This window comes from Rhagoletis zephyria, unplaced genomic scaffold (assembly GCF_001687245.7).
Source record: "Rhagoletis zephyria isolate East Lansing unplaced genomic scaffold, Rhagoletis_zephyria_1.1 Rzeph_scaffold_10815, whole genome shotgun sequence".
NCBI classification, from domain to species: domain Eukaryota; kingdom Metazoa; phylum Arthropoda; class Insecta; order Diptera; family Tephritidae; genus Rhagoletis; species Rhagoletis zephyria.
In genome coordinates this window covers 1-19,018 of record NW_016167892.1, presented here as the reverse complement: position 1 = coordinate 19,018, position 19,018 = coordinate 1, and the positions used below count along the sequence as shown (strand labels likewise).

The following is a 19,018-nucleotide window of genomic DNA, read 5'->3' as shown; positions in this document are numbered from 1 at the left end:
CACCCCTGCGTCTAAAGTATTTTTGCAAGGCAGTTTCGAAAAAAAAAAAATTGTTTGACCAAACCTAGGCATATATCATACGATCGATGTTCTTATCTCGAGGAGACATATTTTTTCGAAAATTAATTGATCTCAGGTGTCTACCTTGTTGTATGTTTTTGACCGAGCATGAAAAAAGGAATCGATTAAACGATGACTGTCTGTCTGTCCATTCATTCGTCTGTAAGTATTAACTTGGAGTAAATTAGCGTCCTCAGTAATTGAAATATCGGAGTTTTCGTATTTCTGAAATTTACCGTTATACGGGAGGCGGAAGTTATTTTAGCCCGATTTGAATAATGTTCAACGAAATGCATTTCCGTACCTAAGTTATTAAGTGCACCGAGTTTGGTAGAAATTGATGAATCGCTTACCGAGATACACATATGTGGTCATAAGTGGGCGGCGCCACGCCCATTATCCAAAAATTTATAATAATCTCATTTTACGCTAGGTGGTAATTGCAATAACCGATTTTAAGTAAGTTAGCTTCAGTATTAGCCGATTTTTCGCAGTTTTCGTGTTTCTGTAAATTACCGTTATATGGCAGGTGGGCGTGGTTATTGCCTGATGTCAACGTTTTTCAACAAATTGATTAGCTAGGCCCTACCCAAGGCTCGTACCGAGTTTGGTAAGGATTGGTGAAGCGGCTACTGAGATGCAGGATTTCATCACAAGAGGGCGGGGTCACGCCCACTTTCTAAAAATTTCATAATATTATATTTTTACCACAGTTCTACTTTACGTACTAATTTTCAACAAATTGCATCTAATATTAACTGAAATATCATGGTTTTTTTTCATTTTTCAAAAATACCGTTATATGGGAAGTGGGCGTGGTTACAGTCCGATTTCTCCCATTTTCAATACCAACCTACCTTGGATAAAGGGCAACCGATAAACATATTAAATTTCGTTGAGATATCCCAATTTTTACTCGAGCTATCGTGTTCACCGACAGACGGACGGACGGACGGAGAGACAGACATGGCTTAATCGATTACTCTTTTCATTCTGAGCATTTATGTATACATTTTTCCATATCTATCTCGATTCGTTTTGGCTCTTACAAACAACCAATATGCGAACAAAGTTAATATACCCTTGTGCACAAGTGCGCGTGGGTATAAAAAAAAAAAATCTAGCTTTTGATGTAGGAAAAACAAAGCCAAGCCAAGCATATCAGTAGAGAAATTTGCAAAAATTTTTTTATAATTTTCTTCATAAATGATGAAAAAATTAAGTGCATCACGTTTAATAACTGTAAGGTCACAACTATAAGATCTTATCGGCCGCCGATTTAGTTGGGGCTCGCTTGAAATATGAACACTACACCAACTTAATAGTGCCAACTAAGTATGTAGTTGAGGGGCAGTGGAAAGTATAGCGAGCCCAACTTAATCGGCAGGCGACAAAGTATGGTGCGCGGTGGATCTAAAACATTTAAACAAGAAATATTGCCATCGCATTTTCGTTTATATGATTTTTATTCATATACATGTGTTAAATTCGTAGATGTATATTAAAAATGAAGTGATCAGTTATGAAATATGTATATAAATATTTACATGTTCTGGTAGGAAGTAATTTTTAAGCAAACAGACAGAAACGATTTCAATTCTTATGTATATAAAAATTTAAGAGTACCGTTAATTTCTCCATAAACCAAATAAATGCGGAACCACCTCTGAGGTACAACCTTTCCTTTAAAAACGAATTATATAAATCGTTTAACGTGATCCGAAGTTTTGCGGTAACACATACATACATAAAAAAAAATATTCCGACGAATTGTTAATTTCCTCCTTTTTTGAAGTCGGTTAAAAAATATCAAAAACAATAAGGGAAAGTCCCCAAGTGCAATATCGCAGCAGTGGTCACATTACGTATTTGCCATAGACACGGTTTATGTCAAGAATTTTAAAGTGAAACTACCTTCTAAAAATTATTGTATCACGAAGCTTCCTATTAAACAAAACAGTGAGATTCAGAAAAAATTTAGAAAGGAAAATCTTTTAAATTGACATGTCAAGAATACAAAGNCTTGAAGTCGGTTAAAAAATATCAAAAACAATAAGGGAAAGTCCCCAAGTACAATATCGCAGCAGTGGCCACATTACGTATTTGCCATAGACACGGTTTATGTCAAGAATTTTAAAGTGAAACTACCTTCTAAAAATGATTGTATCACGCAGCTTCCTATTAAACAAAACAGTGAGATTCAGGAAAAATTTAGAAAGGAAAATCTTTTAAATTGACATGTCAAGAATACAAAGTGCACAAATTTCCAATATCTAGAATTCAAGAACAAAAAGCAGTGTTGAGAAAATTAGTTGTAAAATCTGAAACAGAATGCCGTGTGGCGTATGAGATTGTGAATATCCAAAAATGGATTGGTTAAAATTTGTTTGTTTTATCTACTTTCAAATAAAATTAATTATTATTTTTATATTTTTATTTTAAGAAATGCAATGTATTTTTGTTTAAAAACAGACAATCAATTTAAATGCAGTTGCCAGAATTTCTATTAGTTGCATTGAGCTAGGTCGTACTGTAAATAAGTTTATCTCGTTATGTCTAACTGAACGTTATACGTATACATATGGACATATAAGATATTTGAAATAGGGGTAAGACCACCCCTGCTTACCATGTAGCGGTATTTTTCGTAACGGTGAAAAAAACTATATTAAATAGTTGCGCTCACTTTGAATTTTTGACTTGTTTTGTTTTAATTAAGTCTTACTACTGGTACCTTGTTATCTTATTTGAATAGATGTGCTTGGAAGACATATTTCAGAATACCTTCTAAAGACAATATGGAAATTTTATATATTTGCAATATACTATGTCTACTTGCAATTACGTTCGTGCATATTTGAATAACAAAAATTNCATACCTTCTAAAAACAATATGGAAATTTTATATATGTATTTGCAATCTACTATGTCTACTTGCAATTACGTTCGTGCATATTTGAATAACAAAAATTTCTATTTTTATGCAGATCCAACTCTATCGTTTTGCAGTGATCCAACATCTGGTGCAACAACAAATATGATTCCGATTGGGCACCACTATCACAGCACCAAAGTCGAGCATCCCGATTCAACGACAACGCATTTGAGTGGTCACTCCCATCAGCATTTGACCCATCCAACTCATATGCACTTACAACCGCACACACATACTCATCCGGCCACTCAACAACCACTAACAACGCATACACATCCGCACACACATCCGCACACACCCAACCACCCACATGTGCACTCAAGCATGCTGCATCAAACGCATCCCAGCAGCCATTTATCCGCACACACATCTGCTTTCAAATTTGGTCATGGAGCCATTATCACCAGCGGCACTGCAAGCATGTATCATCAACATCCATATAGTACAACAAACGGCAACTCGTACAGTCTACGTTCAAGCGGCTCACTGTCACCCACAACCGCCGCCTCGCTATCGTTGACATCAACAAGTTCGTCGGATATCGATATAAAATATGAAAGTCCCTACAACTCAACTATATCATCAACGTACGCACTGCGTCCTGTCGCTGTTGACTCGACCACTGTCTCTTCAACCGATGGCGAGATCAAATACGATGGCCTTTACAATAACGCGATTTCCACTAGCCAAACAGTTTCGCAGCGACGCGGTTCACTTCAATTGTGGCAATTTCTTGTGGCACTGCTGGATGAACCCACAACAAGGTAAGCGCAACACTACTGTCAATCAATTAAAATATGGTAAATGATGACTCCACTTTTGATACATATTTAAGTTGTTTTTTTTCACTTAACTAATTATTTTTAATGAATGTGGGTTTATTCATAAAAAAAAAAATAAAATCGGTTTAAAGAGCTGTAATTTATTTCTAGGTTTATGGGGTCGCTAAAAACGAATATGACCATAAAAAATAACTTGAACTGACCATTTCACGCCACCACCTCGGGGGTTTTAAATTTCATTTTTAATGCAAAGTTGAGATGGAAACTGAAAATTACTGCCACTTTTTTTCCGAAAATATAATTCGATCTTTCAGCGCGACTTTGGAAATATATGTAGTGTTCGATTTTTCGATTTCTAGCTTCTTTTTGCGTAATTTCGCTAAAAGAATTTTTTACCTTCCGCTATCACCTCAGTAAAATAAATATTTCAGACACAAACGCCTGCCCTAACGATGAACTGGAAACGTTTTTTTTTTTAATTTTTTGTCCTTGTTAGATGCAGACTTGCTCAACTAGGTGAATAACAACTTAGTAATCTATTTGAAATTTGGAATTAAAAGCGCAAAGCTTTCACATACATATAGGGTCAAGTCCAATAGACCATCTCAGATGTCGCGCTACACTAGGGTCCTAGAGCGGGCTGAAACCTGTATATAGAATATCGCATATCAATATTTATGTAATTGAAACCGGAAGCAGCGCCTATCAACAAACTAAAGTGGAGCTTTCATTTTTACATAAACCTGCCACAACTCTTATAGAACCTCTGCTTACTCAACATATGTACATATTTTTGAATAGCTCAAGTTGTATCGCTTGGACGGGTCGCGGCATGGAGTTCAAGCTCATTGAACCAGAGGAAGTAGCACGTCGTTGGGGCTTGCAGAAAAACCGACCTGCAATGAATTATGATAAGCTGTCGCGGAGTCTACGTTACTACTATGAAAAAGGCATTATGCAGAAGGTCAATGGCGAACGTTACGTATACCGCTTTGTATGTGATCCTGAGGCGCTATTCAACATGGCCTATGGCCATTTGGCCAGTGCAACAAACAACGCGCCAACTACATTGAAAAATGATCCCCACACGCACATTTTGTCCACTGCAGCAGCAGCGGCGGCAGCGGCAGCAGCAGTAACTCTTACAGCGTCGAAGAATCTATCACAGCCGAATAACAGCGTTGACTTATTGAGCCGGAATGAGTTGGCTATGAATGTAGATCAGGCGATGGAACACAGCGAAAGTGAAAGAGAGAGGAGAGCCAATAACGATAGTCTATTCTATAGCAGTCCACTCCAAAAATACTAAAAACTTGAATGCAAACACGTAATATAAGTATTTAAAAATATTAAGTACTAAATATGTATGTATGTATTATATATGTATGATGTAATGGCTGTATTTTAGATAATTGTATGATACGACTATGTCAAGCAGTGAATAAAGTAAATAGAATGTTTTAAAATAAAACATTTGATTTAAAGTCCCAAAATGGGAACGTTACATAAACTTTATTGCAGTTTTTGCTAAATTTACACAAATACATATTCGAATAGTTTACAATACATACATAGGTTCAACATTCAGAAATTTTAAATTGACTATTAATACATGTACATACATATGTATTTCTATGCAAACATACATATATACATAAGTATACCCCATAGCAACTATAATGCCGAATTTCAACTACTCATTGAAATGACAACAAATTTATGTCATTTAAAAATGCCACGTGAAAAAAATGTATAATGGCTGTTTTTATGAACGCTATGGCCCACGGACGTCTCCATATAAGCTGCGTACTAGAGCGGTACTATAAGTTCGCCGAAATTTAGAAAATATATGCTCCATTCTCCACTTAGGAATGAAGAAATGTTGAAAATGGTAAAAGTGCACTCACTGCCACGCCCACAGGCTCTTGTAGGCGGAAATGTTACTTGCTATTCGTGTTTTATGAAACGCAGAGTATATGATGGCTTTAACTAGAAAAGCATAAATCCGAAAGAACATCAAACTCGGTTAATACTATCGTCCACCAAGTCCACCAACTTGGAATATATTAAAGAGTTTCTCACTATGACGCCCAACTCACGCATAACCTTTTTGGTTCCCAAGTACTAAATTTTATGAACTTCGGAGAAAATTAACAAACACATTTATTATATTTCCAAAACAGTTTCTTTTTTTCTTTTTTAAAAAGACAAAACGAAAACATTTACAATAACTGCATACAAAATGATGTGCATTGTATGGCTTTGCACATAAGCCCTTAATTCTACCCACATTTTATACAACAAAAGCTGAGCTAAGACCAACAGCACTTTTGCCATCGTAAATGGATCTCGTCCACAGACGCGTTAACTTTTGGCTGAATGCTGAATCTGATTAATAGTCATAATATCTACACCTTCTTCCATTTCCATTTTATATTGCATATTATTCATTTTATGTTGTCCTTCAGCTGTACAATGAAAATTCAATAAATTTTACAGGAGGTGTTGCCCTAAGAATAATTCATATCGCTTTCTACAACCTTTTTAAATATCCTTTTTTTTAAAGTAAGCACTAGAAAAATTGTATACTTACTCAAAAATGTGTGTACATACATATGTACACACATATGGTAGAGTTTCAAGTGAAACTGCCTTATGAATTTCAGTAGATAGTAGCTCTGATCCAATACTTTTCCTGTAAAATCCTGTAAAAATGTCAAACAGCAAAACTACTCTCTGAAGTGAGAGTAAAAAGTGAGTAACAACAAAAAGTACGGGAAGAAGAAAAGCATTTTTCCTGTAAAAACGTCAATCAGTTCGGGTAAAATCTTGCAACTTCATTCTCTAGGAGGAATTTGGAGTACGGGATCATTTTTCCTGTAACTTCCTGCAAGTTCGCGTAAAAACNACCAACAGCACTTTTGCCATCGTAAATGGATCTCGTCCACAGACGCGTTAACTTTTGGCTGAATGCTGAATCTGATTAATAGTCATAATATCTACACCTTCTTCCATTTCCATTTTATATTGCATATTATTCATTTTATGTTGTCCTTCAGCTGTACAATGAAAATTCAATAAATTTTACAGGAGGTGTTGCCCTAAGAATAATTCATATCGCTTTCTACGACCTTTTTAAATATCCCTTTTTTTAAAGTAAGCACTAGAAAAATTGTATACTTACTCAAAAATGTGTGTACATACATATGTACACACATATGGTAGAGTTTCAAGTGAAACTGCCTTATGAATTTCAGTAGATAGTAGCTCTGATCCAATACTTTTCCTGTAAAATCCTGTAAAAATGTCAAACAGCAAAACTACTCTCTGAAGTGAGAGTAAAAAGTGAGTAACAACAAAAAGTACGGGAAGAAGAAAAGCATTTTTCCTGTAAAAACGTCAATCAGTTCGGGTAAAATCTTGCAACTTCATTCTCTAGGAGGAATTTGGAGTACGGGATCATTTTTCCTGTAACTTCCTGCAAGTTCGCGTAAAAACCTGTAAGTTCATGGAGTACTGGATCAGAGCTAGTATGTATATAAAAATTTTTAATAAATCGAGCCCTAACCGCCACAAACATTTTTTCAAAATTTTCTTTTTTGATGCAGAAATGTTGCTAGAGTATCCAGATGCATTTCTGCATCAAAAATAAAATATTGAAAAAAATATTCGCCTACGTCTTTTTGGCGGATAGGTCTCGAAATGTTTGACCATATACTATACATATACTTATATGTATGTACACACTATGTAGTAGAAAAATTAATTTGAATTACTTGCGACAAAATCAAAATGTTTTCATATGTACAAATGTATGCCGAATTTCCACTAGGCATTGAAATGACAAAACAATGGTGCCATTTAAAAAATGCCATGTGTAAATAGACTTAAAGACTATATTTTGGACACGATTATTTTGTAATGCCCAACTTTGTCATTGCAATTTTTTGCCGCTGAATGCCGAGTGGAAATCGAGCATTATTCTTTATTGTATCATCTTTCAACTCGTCCCGTCTGCAAATATACATCTTTATCGAAAATTCTTTTTGAGTTGATATTTTACTATGAATCTGCGTAACTGCTTTTTCGAAGTTCGCCATTATTCGGCAGAGTTATTTTTTTTTTACCAAACATTGTCGAAGAAAATTGTGTCATTTAATGTTTAGTGAAAATTCAGCATTATTTTATAAGTACAAAAATTTGATATTTGGTTACTTGGATATTTGATTCGATTTTTGTAGTACCATATTTACAACAACTGCAATATGTCTCCACTACGCAATATCTATGCAGTCTTCTTTTTCTTTTGTGGTGTTTCGCCATCCTCATCATCATCATCATCCTCGCTACTAGCGCTGTTAACTTCGTCAGAGCTGGAGTTTTCCTTTTGTTCAATTTTACGTTTCTCAGCCTTTTTCTTTGAGTTCTTCTCCAAATATGCTTTCACCTTGTCTGATTGTGGACTGTAGGCCCAATGTATAAGTTCCAGATGAATCTCTGTTGGCTCACCAGTTTCAGCATTGAACAATTTTGCATCCTCAGCCTTAATTTTTTCCAAAATTTTTGCTATATTTCGATTGCGCATAATATCCCATGATGTCGAGTCATCGGCTTCCGGATACATAGTACGTAAATGTTTGTAGTTGCCTTTAGCTTTGGCTCCTCCATAAGCTTTCACAAATTCAGCGGCCAACCCATCTTTGGCTTCAGGTAATTGCTCGATAATGGAATATGCGAGGTAGGCTCGATTATTTTTTATTAAATTTTCTGTTTCGAACTTCTCTAAGAAATCTTCTAGTATCTTAACACCTTCATTAATAGACTTGATTTTATCTTCATTCTTTGTGCCGGAGAGTACACGTTTTGAACTACCAATCAACCCTTTGACAGCCAGTCTTTGATAATCTGGATCACGATCTTTAAGTATTCTGGAAATGAAAAATAATAATCATTTGTTTATGAAAGTGGTATGCCATTTTAAATTTAACTTCATCGTAATACTTTCTAGCCCTAATAGGTTTTTTTTTTGAGATTAGAAAAACAAAACGAGTTAACCTTTGAATTGCCAGGGGCGCAAAATATACAGACATGTACGTAGGAATTGATTAGCATTGGTGTTGGCAACCCCAACAAAATAATACATTTTATCAAAAGCTTTCGTAAAACTCTTTCTTTAATATATTTGAACCCGACTTTTCAAACAGGTGTTAACCTCATTAAAAATATATTCAAACCAAAACTTTTTTCGTTTGATACAAATGTATCTATTTCAATTCACTGATGAATTAGATACTTTAAACAAGTGACAATCGTCCTACATACATTTTTTTTTGGAAATAAAGCCTTTTAAACTCGATTTCGATTGGTACCTGTCTTTTAGTAATACATTAGACTTACTATATAATTCGAATTTAGAGATGGCAACCCTCTTAAAACTTCTGTACTATATTCAAACTAAAACCTCTTAAACCTCTTTCGCTTGACATTCATTATGCGATATATATTTCAATTAACTGATAACTCTATTTCAATTAACGGAAACTCTCTTCAAAACCCAAACCAATATTCCAAACATTTTAGTCAGGGTCATAGGCGATCATTTTGCCATATTTCATCTAAAACTGTTCAGCCGTTTCGGAGTGAAGAGAGGTCGCGGTATCTTGTTTTTATTTCAGCAAATTTCAATCAGCCAAAAAAAGTTCTAACTTCAGAAAATAACACCTTGTCGCACATCTTAAGGCCATACCTTTAACCTAATTTTTGAAATTCGAATGAACGGTACAGATCTGATGATCTTTACAAAAAAAAAAAAACATTCGCGTATTATAATACAATCTATATACATACATATTATGTATGTACCTATACATACATATATGTACATTGTACATGCATAGTTCATAGATATGACTTCTCGAATAAGTAGAAACCTTATACCATGTTCGGACCCCCAACGAAAACACTTTGAAAACGAGTGTTGGGATTGTGGGCTGAAAGCTGTTCACACCGACTGTTAGTATTTTCATTGACATTTCTGCTACGGAAAAACAAAATCAAAATCTTTGTCTTTCATTTGTCTTACTTTAGCAACCGTTTTCTTTTGTTCATATTTTAATTTGGCCAGCCAATTGACAATAAATCCCAACTAGCGTATTAGAGATAATAAAATATGACCTCCCCTTGGATAAATATATCTAGAATACTAGTGAAGACACCGATTGGAATGAGTGGAACGTGAGTTTTCCAGTAGTTTTAAGCGAAAACTAGTTTTCGTCTGACAGATTTTACATGGACGAAAACACAAGTTTTAGGTCGAAAACCAGTTATAGCAACGAAAACATATTTAGAAGGAAGAAAAAAGATAGTCATACATACTTTTTTATTATTCAAGTCCAAATTTTTGATTTTGCCAGCACATTTCAGTGGGGCTGTTCAGAATCTTGTGCATATCGACGGCTGAGTGGAAGATCGTACTATCTCGGCAGCCAGTTCGAAAACGCCCTATCTCAGAAAATTTTTGAACAACGCTCTATCTCAGAAAACTTTTCAGGAACGCCCTACTTCAGAATTTGATTGAAAAACATCCTATCTCGGAATTTAGTTGAAGAACGCCCTATCTCAGCTGCCGATTCAAAATCGCCCTATCTCAGCTTATTTTCAATGTATTTTCGTTTAAGATAGGGCGTTATTCAACCAAATTCTGTAATAGGGTGTTTTTCAATCAAATTCTGAAATAGGGCGTTTTTAAATCAAATTCAGAAGTAGGGCGTGCTTGAAAAGACTTCTGAGATAGGTCGTTTTTGAACTGACTGCCGAGATAGGTCGATCTTCCACTCATCCATCGATATGCTCTTGCATTTGCATATTCGTTGCATTTGTAAACTCACAACAATAAAATGCACACGGTTGCCATGGCAGCAAGCATATAATTTGCAAATATAATTCCAACTGCATATCCGGACCATTTTCACAACATCCTGAAAAGTCCTAATATATTTTCGTTTGAGATAAGGCGCTTTTGAACAGAATTCTGAGGTAGGGCGTTTTTCAATCAAATTCTGAATAAGGGCGTTCTTGAAAAATGTTCTGAAAAAGGGCGTTTTCGAACTGGCTGCCGAGACATGGCATATTCCATAGCCATCGACATATTGTTGTATAAGTCCTCGCCTGGGTTTTTCCAAAAATTTCCTACTGTGCATGTTTTATCGAAAGCTTTGTTTTTGTTTTACTTTGTTTCTCATTTCAAACCATTTTATCACATCGAAATCCCAAAAAAAAAAAAAAACCATTTTATTTCACCAGCGCTTGAGAATGAGATGGTGGTTGGAAGCCCTCATGACATTTCGTAACGACAGATAAACACATAAATGAGTACATACATACTGTACATATGTATTTATGTATGTGGCATGACACCACACGGCTTAAAGAATAATATCTTTAAAAAAAACATTAAATAAGAACGACCAAATTAATAACAAGGAAATAAAAAATGAACTGTTGATGGTTGTGGGTACATACAGTAGCGCACAAAAAAGGTGCATTTTGGTTTAGCGACTTTAAATCAGTGGTGTTAGTAATGATTTATAAATCCAATTGGTAAGTGCATTATTTTACTGCAATTAAATTCTTCTTATTATCTTATTGAGACCGTACTGTAAATTAAATGAGAAGTGTAGAAAATACAAAATTTGCTGACGCCGATAAAACCACTTTTTTAGCTTTGAGGTCTCAAAAATTTTGTGTATCCAAAATTAATAAAAAAACAGGTTTCACCTAAACTTAAATTTAAATTCGGTAATTTTCTCAAAAAAATCGAATAACGGATCTTTAAAACAATAGACTAAAGAGGATTTGAGAAAAGTTATCTTTTCGGGAGAATCCAAAATTAACCAAAAAAAGTATCAAAAAAAAAAAAAACCCAAAAAAAACAAATATTTAGCCCTAACCGCCTAAAAGATGTAAGCGACATTTTTTTTACTTTTTCCATTTGATGCAGAAATGTTCCTAGAACATTTAGGTGCATTTCTGCATCAGACATAAAATTTGGAAAAATGTCGTTTACGTCTTTTTGGCGGTTAGGGCTCGAGATGAATGTGTATAGGTATACAATCTTTTATCGATTATTTACACAATCCACCCTTATTTAAAACGCATTTACGTTATACAATAGAAAAGTAGTTGTACTAAAAATCCATGCTCTGCAAGCTCAATTAAGTTCTGTTGATAAGTGAATGCATTTACTATGAAGCTTTTGATATTCTCTCGCACTTGGGAGTATAAAAACATATGTATGTATATAAGTCTGGACATATGTAAGTATGTATATACATACATGCAAGTTCACATATGTATGTAGATATGGAGGAATATTTGCATAGATTTGTATTTAGGTTTTGGCATGTTGACCCTGGAGGGAGTCCCGTAAATGATGACATTAGACGTATAAATGTGTCGGGCGATTTGTATTGTGAGCAAACCCTTGTGAGGCTGCACCGTGCCCTGTGAGTAACTTTGATCTGTTATATATGTACAATGATGTTTCTGCAACCATTTCATGTACCAAATCACTCAATCGCACCAAAACGTAACAATTATGAAAGCAGTTAGTACTGTTGCTCAATCTTCTAAAACAAAAAGGTACGTTTTCACCATGGTACAATAATTACAGGCATTGTCGTCCCAGAGAGTTTTGCTTCACATCGAAATTCGAGCTCCCTTATTTTTATTTTGACGCAGTTCAATGTTGATTCTTTTACTTTTATTCATAAGCGGGCAGCGCCACGCCCATTATCCAAAAATTTATAATAATAAAATTTTCTGCAAAGTGATAATTGCAGTCATCGATTTTGAGTGAATTAGTTGCAATAATTACTGAGTTATCGCAGTTTTCGTGTTTCTGTAAACTACCGTTCTATGGTAGGTGGGCTGGGTTCTTGACCGATTTCAAAGATTTTCAACAGATTTCTAGTTGGACCCAAAGCAAGGCTCGGACCGAGTTTGGTAAGGATTGGTGAAGCGGTTACCGAGATACAGCATTTCATCATAAGTTGGCAGGGTCAAGACCATTTTCCAACATTTCATGATACTATTATTTTTTACCATAATTCTACATCACATACTAATTTTCAACAATTTAAATGGAATATTTGCTAAAATATCGTAGATTTTGCATTTTTCGAAAATACCGTTATGAGGGAAGTGGGCGTGGTTAAAGTCCGATTTCGCCCATTTTCAATAACAACCTACCTTAGATAAAGGACAGCCTACATACCAAATTTCCTTGAGATATATAAAGGTTTGCTCGAGTTATCGTGTACAAGGACGGACGGACGGACAGACAGACATAGCTTAATAGACTTCTCTTTTCATTCGGATCATTTATGTATACATTTACAAACAACTGTTATGTGAACAAGATTATAATACCCTTTAACACAAGTGCGCTCGGGTATAAAAGTAAAATAGATTTAAAGAGCTTTTTAAGCTGACATTTTCATACAAGTTTTCTATTTATAAAGCAGTAAAGTCGACTTTAATTTTGATGAATTTCGGTGTAAAATTTTAATGAGTTCACAATGCCTGCTTATATGTATTTTCCTACAGGGAATGTTCATACTTGTATTTATTGTGATGATCTCAGTAGGAGAGCCATCATGGCAATGTCAACATCGAGTATTTGTAAATTTGTATGGGTATATTTAATTGTTAGTATACAGAAATTTTGACGCGTACATAAGTAAGTATGTACTTAAGTATATCTGCATACATAAATATGTACATTCTCGCATACATACATACATACACATAACTTCATTTGAATGAGTTCGATTTGTTTTCTTCATGAGCTTAGCTCGTAGACATCACAGAAGCTTCGTTTTATTCTCATTTTGAATATTGACGAAGAAGAAGCTAAATCGTTATGTATTATTTTCTATGCAGCCTTTTTCTTAATTTCAGTCAATTCAATAGATACTGTAAGCCTAGATAGAACAGGTACATATGTACTTGTGCGTAGGCAAAACTAATAAAATGTATCAGCCTTTTGTTTATACCAAGAAAATGGAGCTCCTATTTGTAAAACAAGAGCTGTAAAAACAAGGATAGCGAAGCAATATATTAACTCTAGAACCTACCCACAATTGGAATGGACTTATCCTACGCATATTCTTCGGTTAAGGAAACATATCGCACACCGTCTTCCAAAGGGTCGCAACTCGAAATAATACGTTTGTCAGAAAATGCGAAAAACTATCTTAGCACATGATAATCATATGGGCAAGGGCGACTTAGGTTTTTTTTTGCAAATTATAAAATAAAATTGTTCCAGCTTTTGCTGAAAGGTAAATAAAAGCTCTGCGTACATTTTTAGTGCATAATCTGAAAAATGCCAAATTTTGAGTTGTGACTCTTTTTAAGACGGTGTGCAATATGTATATAGACATACAACGTGATAAAATGATTGAAAACGTCTTTTAGAATTGTCTTCAAAACAGGTTCTTTCTATACATTTGGAATAAAGAGATCATACTCCATACTAGTGATGTGCGGTTCCGAGTATTTAAAGAACCGCTTCTGTAGAGTTCGGTTCCAAGGAAAACCGGAATTTAGACCGGTTCCGGTTCTCGAAAAAATCTTACCAGAAATTAAAAAGATTTTAAAAAGTTGCTACAAAAACTCGAATTCCATTAAAATTTTTGTTATAAAGTAAAGTCAATAAAATAAATACATAAATATGTTATACATATCTTTACTTAGTTGATATTTGTGTGACAAAAATGTTATACAAATAAAATACACGAAATAAAATTTAATTTCGATGTTGTCGCTGCTCTTATGACGCAAGCTGACGGCTGGTAGGTCAACTCTACAAAACACAGCTAAACAGACTTTATGCCAAAAACTGAATCCGCGCTTCAGGGCCGATTTTCGGATATTTTGGAATCGAATTTCGGTTCTTATGACATCGAGTTTCGGTGCTTCTGGAACCGTTTTCGGTTCTTTTGGAATCGAGTTTCATCGAGTTCTTCAGTTCTTCCGGGACCATTTTTCGGTCGGTTCTCTAAAGAATCCGGTTCATACAAGAACTGAAACTCGATTCCAAATTGCAAGAAAAGCGGTCGGTTCTCTAAAGAATCCGTGCATCACTCCTCCATAGTAATACTAATTCTTCGATGCCTACAATTAAGGGCAAAAAAAAAGGCTTTTCTTGAAGAAAATTAATGTACCTATATTAGACCGCGTCAAAAGAAGGATCATAACAATATCAAATGCTAAAAATTGAGTCTTATTCTGGTCGTATTGCAGGATGTTTTTTTGTTCGGCGTGGTCTAACATACATATCGTCGCCTGGGTAAAAGATTGCCGTAAAGTCATTTTGAAGATTTTTAGTTAAACATGCAGTTTTATTTATTTTTAAAAAGATCTTTCGATTGGTGTTATCAGTTTTTGGATATCTCCCTTAGTTCCCGAGATATTGAGTAAAATTTTGCCGTATTTGCAAGCTCACAAGCGACTCTGTCCATATTTTTTGTATGTGACGAAAAATTTCACATACGACAAAATTTGCATATAGTTTGATGAAAATGATTACTTGTTAAAATATTGTCTTATGTGACAAATTGTATGGTATATACGACAAAATCACACCAATCCTATGCAATGGATAGTCGTTTTTAGAAATTGTGACTGAATCTTTAACATCGATTTCACAAAATCTGCCGATCTTTTACCCAGGCGACGATATGTATGTATGTACATAGTATACATATATATGAATATATTTTTTTCTACTCAATGTTACGTTGAATCTCTCTAACTCTCACTTATCGCCGGTTTCTCAGTCACTATATTCCGTTTAGATTCAAAATTTTCCATGCACACAAGTGTAGACAAAGGGTTAGAAAAGGAAACGAGTAATCTAGCAGCTTTCAATTACCTCAATGTCGCTTCCGCCGCTTCCTTATCCTTAAAGCCTAAACCAGGTACTGTTTCCACTTTGTCTTCTTTGTCGGTTTTAGAATTTTTATTGGCAGCCCCGCCGCCATTCTCCTCAAGCCATTTCTCGAAAACTCCGATTGCTTCGTTGATGTTCTTGAGTTTCTCCTCAGCTTTTGTCACTGTGAAGAAAATGAAAGTACATAGATGTGTACATAAGTACATATAATATACAAACACATCCAAAAATTTATGAATGAACGCGAGTACTCACTGGTAAGGACACGTTTAGCGCGTCCTAACAATCCTCGTACTGTCAATTTCCTGTATTGCATATCATGACTTTCGAGCAATTGTAGCGTCTCGACCGCCTTCTCCTTATCCTTGAACCCAAATTTCGACTCACCATTCGCTGCGTCCGACATATTTGTGCAATATCTTATTTATATGAGTTTATTATAAATATTCCAACAGATATGTATGCAGATATGCAATAGTAAAAGCACTTCAAATGATGATTTTCTTTTAGTAGTTCACCAAGGAATAACAAATAAGTTGTACCTATATTTATTGCATATACATGTGTATGTTAAGAACTTAATATATAATACAATAGTATCTAGTCCTCTATTTTCAGACCATTCCACACGATACGCAAAACTCAACTAACATCAAGTTAATGTCTAACGCATTAGTAGAACCTGAAAATATGTATTTGAAATTGTCGAATTTTTGCTTCGGTGAGCTTTTGCATTGAGGAGATGTGAGTAGCGAGTCTACATATGTTGGTGAGAGGTGTGTGGCGGTAAAAGGGGGTTGGTGAGGTAACTCTTCGGAACCATATTGCGCACCTCGTCCAGTACGGTCGACAAATTAGCCCACATGTTTGTGTGTATCTTACTATGCGTATATGCTATACATATGTATAATTACTATGTGCATACATATGTATGTATGTATATGAATACAAATGAATGTATAATATACATACAAACATACATATGTATATTTTTGTAGAACAAAAACAAGAGAGCCAAAAGTTATTAGCCGCAGAAGCCGGTTCTTTTGTTAAATTTGTTTTTGGACGACAAACGCAAGTATATCCGTATATATTTATGTACATATAATGTTGTTATGTGAGCGACTTTTTATTGGACAGAAGGTAGGTATTCAAAATATTAGATAAGCAAGACAATATAAGCCATGATCTCATAGAGATGCGATATACATACATACATACATACCAACCTTTGCAAAGAAAATGAGGAATCAAAACAGAAAACTATAATAATAATTTTGGGTATATACAAACTTACGGATATCTTTGAACCTATGTTCATACACGCAACTACTTACATATGCACATACTACATACGTATGTACATATTTATGCACATTAAGGTGCGACACGAAAAACGGTTATTTCGGTTGAGTACATACATATGTATTTGTTCTCCATAGTTGACGGATGATTCGACTTTTATGCATATAGCATGTAAACAAGCGGGATTTGTATGAGACCACCATCAAGTTGGTCACGAGATCCGTGCAAACCTTAGACATTAAGCCTCAAACAAATAGTGACGGTTATTTCTGCTTGCGGTAAAAGCTTTGAACGAAATATCTCCAAATTCATTTCTATTTAGAAACACAATGTAAGTTTCATATTTTATTGATTTAGTAGAAGGGAAAAAAATTGACTTTTTCAAATAATAACCAGTTTTGCAATGGTTCAAATCGGAAATCCAAAACAACTGGCTAAATTATCTTTTTTTTTTTTTAAATCGGAATATTTGAATATTAACCGAAAATCTGGATCTTATCCGTAGGCATAAATATCCGAACGGATATCCAGATATCCAAAGTGGTCGGGGGCAAAGTATCATGCGGTAACGTCACTCTATCGGCATTGAGTTCTGTCCTATAGAAATACTACATACCATTTTGGTCAGCTGATTGTGTTAAGTAATATTCTGACCAGTTTTGGCTATTTTTCGTTTGTTTGTTAAATGTTTATATTTTTGTATAAAAGTTTAGCTCATTACATAATCCGCACCACATAGATTCACATTTCCAACGTCGCACAAAAATTCAACAAACTGTAACAATTACACCCAAAAATCTACTAAATTTAATAAGCTATACAACTGCGTACCTAAAAAGGTTCCGATTAAAAACCCAACAAGCAAAATAAACTTAAAGTGGACTACAGAACTGCAAACCTAAAACTTTACTACAAATTCTGAATAAAAAGTTAAAAAATTTTGGGTGTAATTGTTAGTTTGTAGAATTTTGATATAATTTTTATACGAAGTTTGAAATGAACGGTTGCCAATATGGGCCTTTTTAGTTTGTTTTGGACCTTTTCGAGGCAACTATGGCTATCCGTTCGTTTGGCGTTGGCGAGAGCTATATATGTTCTGTTTGTTCTGTTAATTGTTATTGCCATACTGAGCTCTAAATTTTCGCTGAGAATACATGTGTACAATGTTCACGACCGTCACGATTCGATCACTGGATCCGCAGGTAGGTAATAATCTCTTAGTTTCTGTTGTTTGGATGTGTGTTTGCTTGTTTAAGATGGTTGCAGGGCTTCTGTCCTGTTTTACGTATAGTAGCCTAAGTGGTTCGAACAATAAATAAATAAAATACGATTGCATATACCTTTAGAATATTTTATTACTGATCATTAACACCAAAGTGAAATATATTCATACACACATTAATTAATAAGCTGAGCTCTACATTCCTAGTAATCCTGGTTTGGGGATTGTCTCATCAAAAAATTATACTTCCATATTACGTTATTTCACAGGAAGTGTTAAAACGGAATTACATAGTTTCAAAATGTACTGGAAATATCATAATCTGTCGCGAAACGCTGTGCGAGTAGTTTTAAAAACATATTAAACATGTTTTGCAGTTTAATTGTTAGCCTTTCAAAAGTGGTATTGAAGATTGACGTCAAAAACTATTGGGGTATTCACAAAGTTGACGTAAGTGTTGTATTTTTGTGTGTCATAAACGTTAGACGCCAAAAAAAATTATTAAGGGGGTTTCAAACTACCATCAAAGTAGTATAACGAATTTTCGCAGTGTTACAAAATAGTTGGTTGTGGATTTAAGTTCTCTAAACGTCTGTTTAAGCTTTTAAAGTTTACGCCATACAACAATACGCCACTTACCACACCGTTGTGAATCCCTCATATATATATATACACTCCTCATATAGATATGCACCTAAATTCATAAAAAATAAATGGCCTTATTCATAAAAAATAAAGTAGCTTTATAAAAGGTTTAT

General features: G+C 34.6%; 2 protein-coding genes across 3 annotated transcripts; one reads left to right on the top strand and one right to left on the bottom strand.

The window, feature by feature from the left end:
- Positions 1-2,986: 2,986 nt before the first annotated feature.
- Ets96B (ETS variant transcription factor Ets96B) lies at positions 2,987-6,537 on the top strand. The gene is made up of 2 exons (XM_017632906.1): positions 2,987-3,759; positions 4,579-6,537. The coding sequence occupies exons 1-2, from the start codon at positions 2,987-2,989 to the stop codon at positions 5,084-5,086; spliced, it is 1,281 nt and encodes a 426-aa protein (XP_017488395.1). The 3' UTR covers positions 5,087-6,537.
- Positions 6,538-7,696: 1,159 nt separating this feature from the next.
- On the bottom strand, positions 7,697-16,640 carry Ude (Uracil-DNA degrading factor). Of its 2 annotated transcripts, XR_001849273.1 has the most exons (5): positions 15,989-16,639; positions 15,716-15,896; positions 8,036-8,705; positions 7,844-7,983; positions 7,697-7,767 (listed from the first exon to the last, which is right to left on the bottom strand). XR_001849273.1 is itself a non-coding variant. In XM_017632908.1 (4 exons), exons 1-3 carry the CDS (start codon positions 16,137-16,139, stop codon positions 8,063-8,065), a joined length of 975 nt encoding a protein of 324 aa, XP_017488397.1. In that variant the 5' UTR covers positions 16,140-16,640; the 3' UTR covers positions 7,902-7,982; positions 8,035-8,062. The 2 variants fall into 2 exon arrangements, 1 of the variants encoding a protein (XP_017488397.1); XM_017632908.1 differs by lacking the exon at positions 7,697-7,767 and having other exon boundaries at positions 7,902-7,982; positions 8,035-8,705; positions 15,989-16,640.
- Between the last annotated feature and the right edge of the window lie 2,378 nt (positions 16,641-19,018).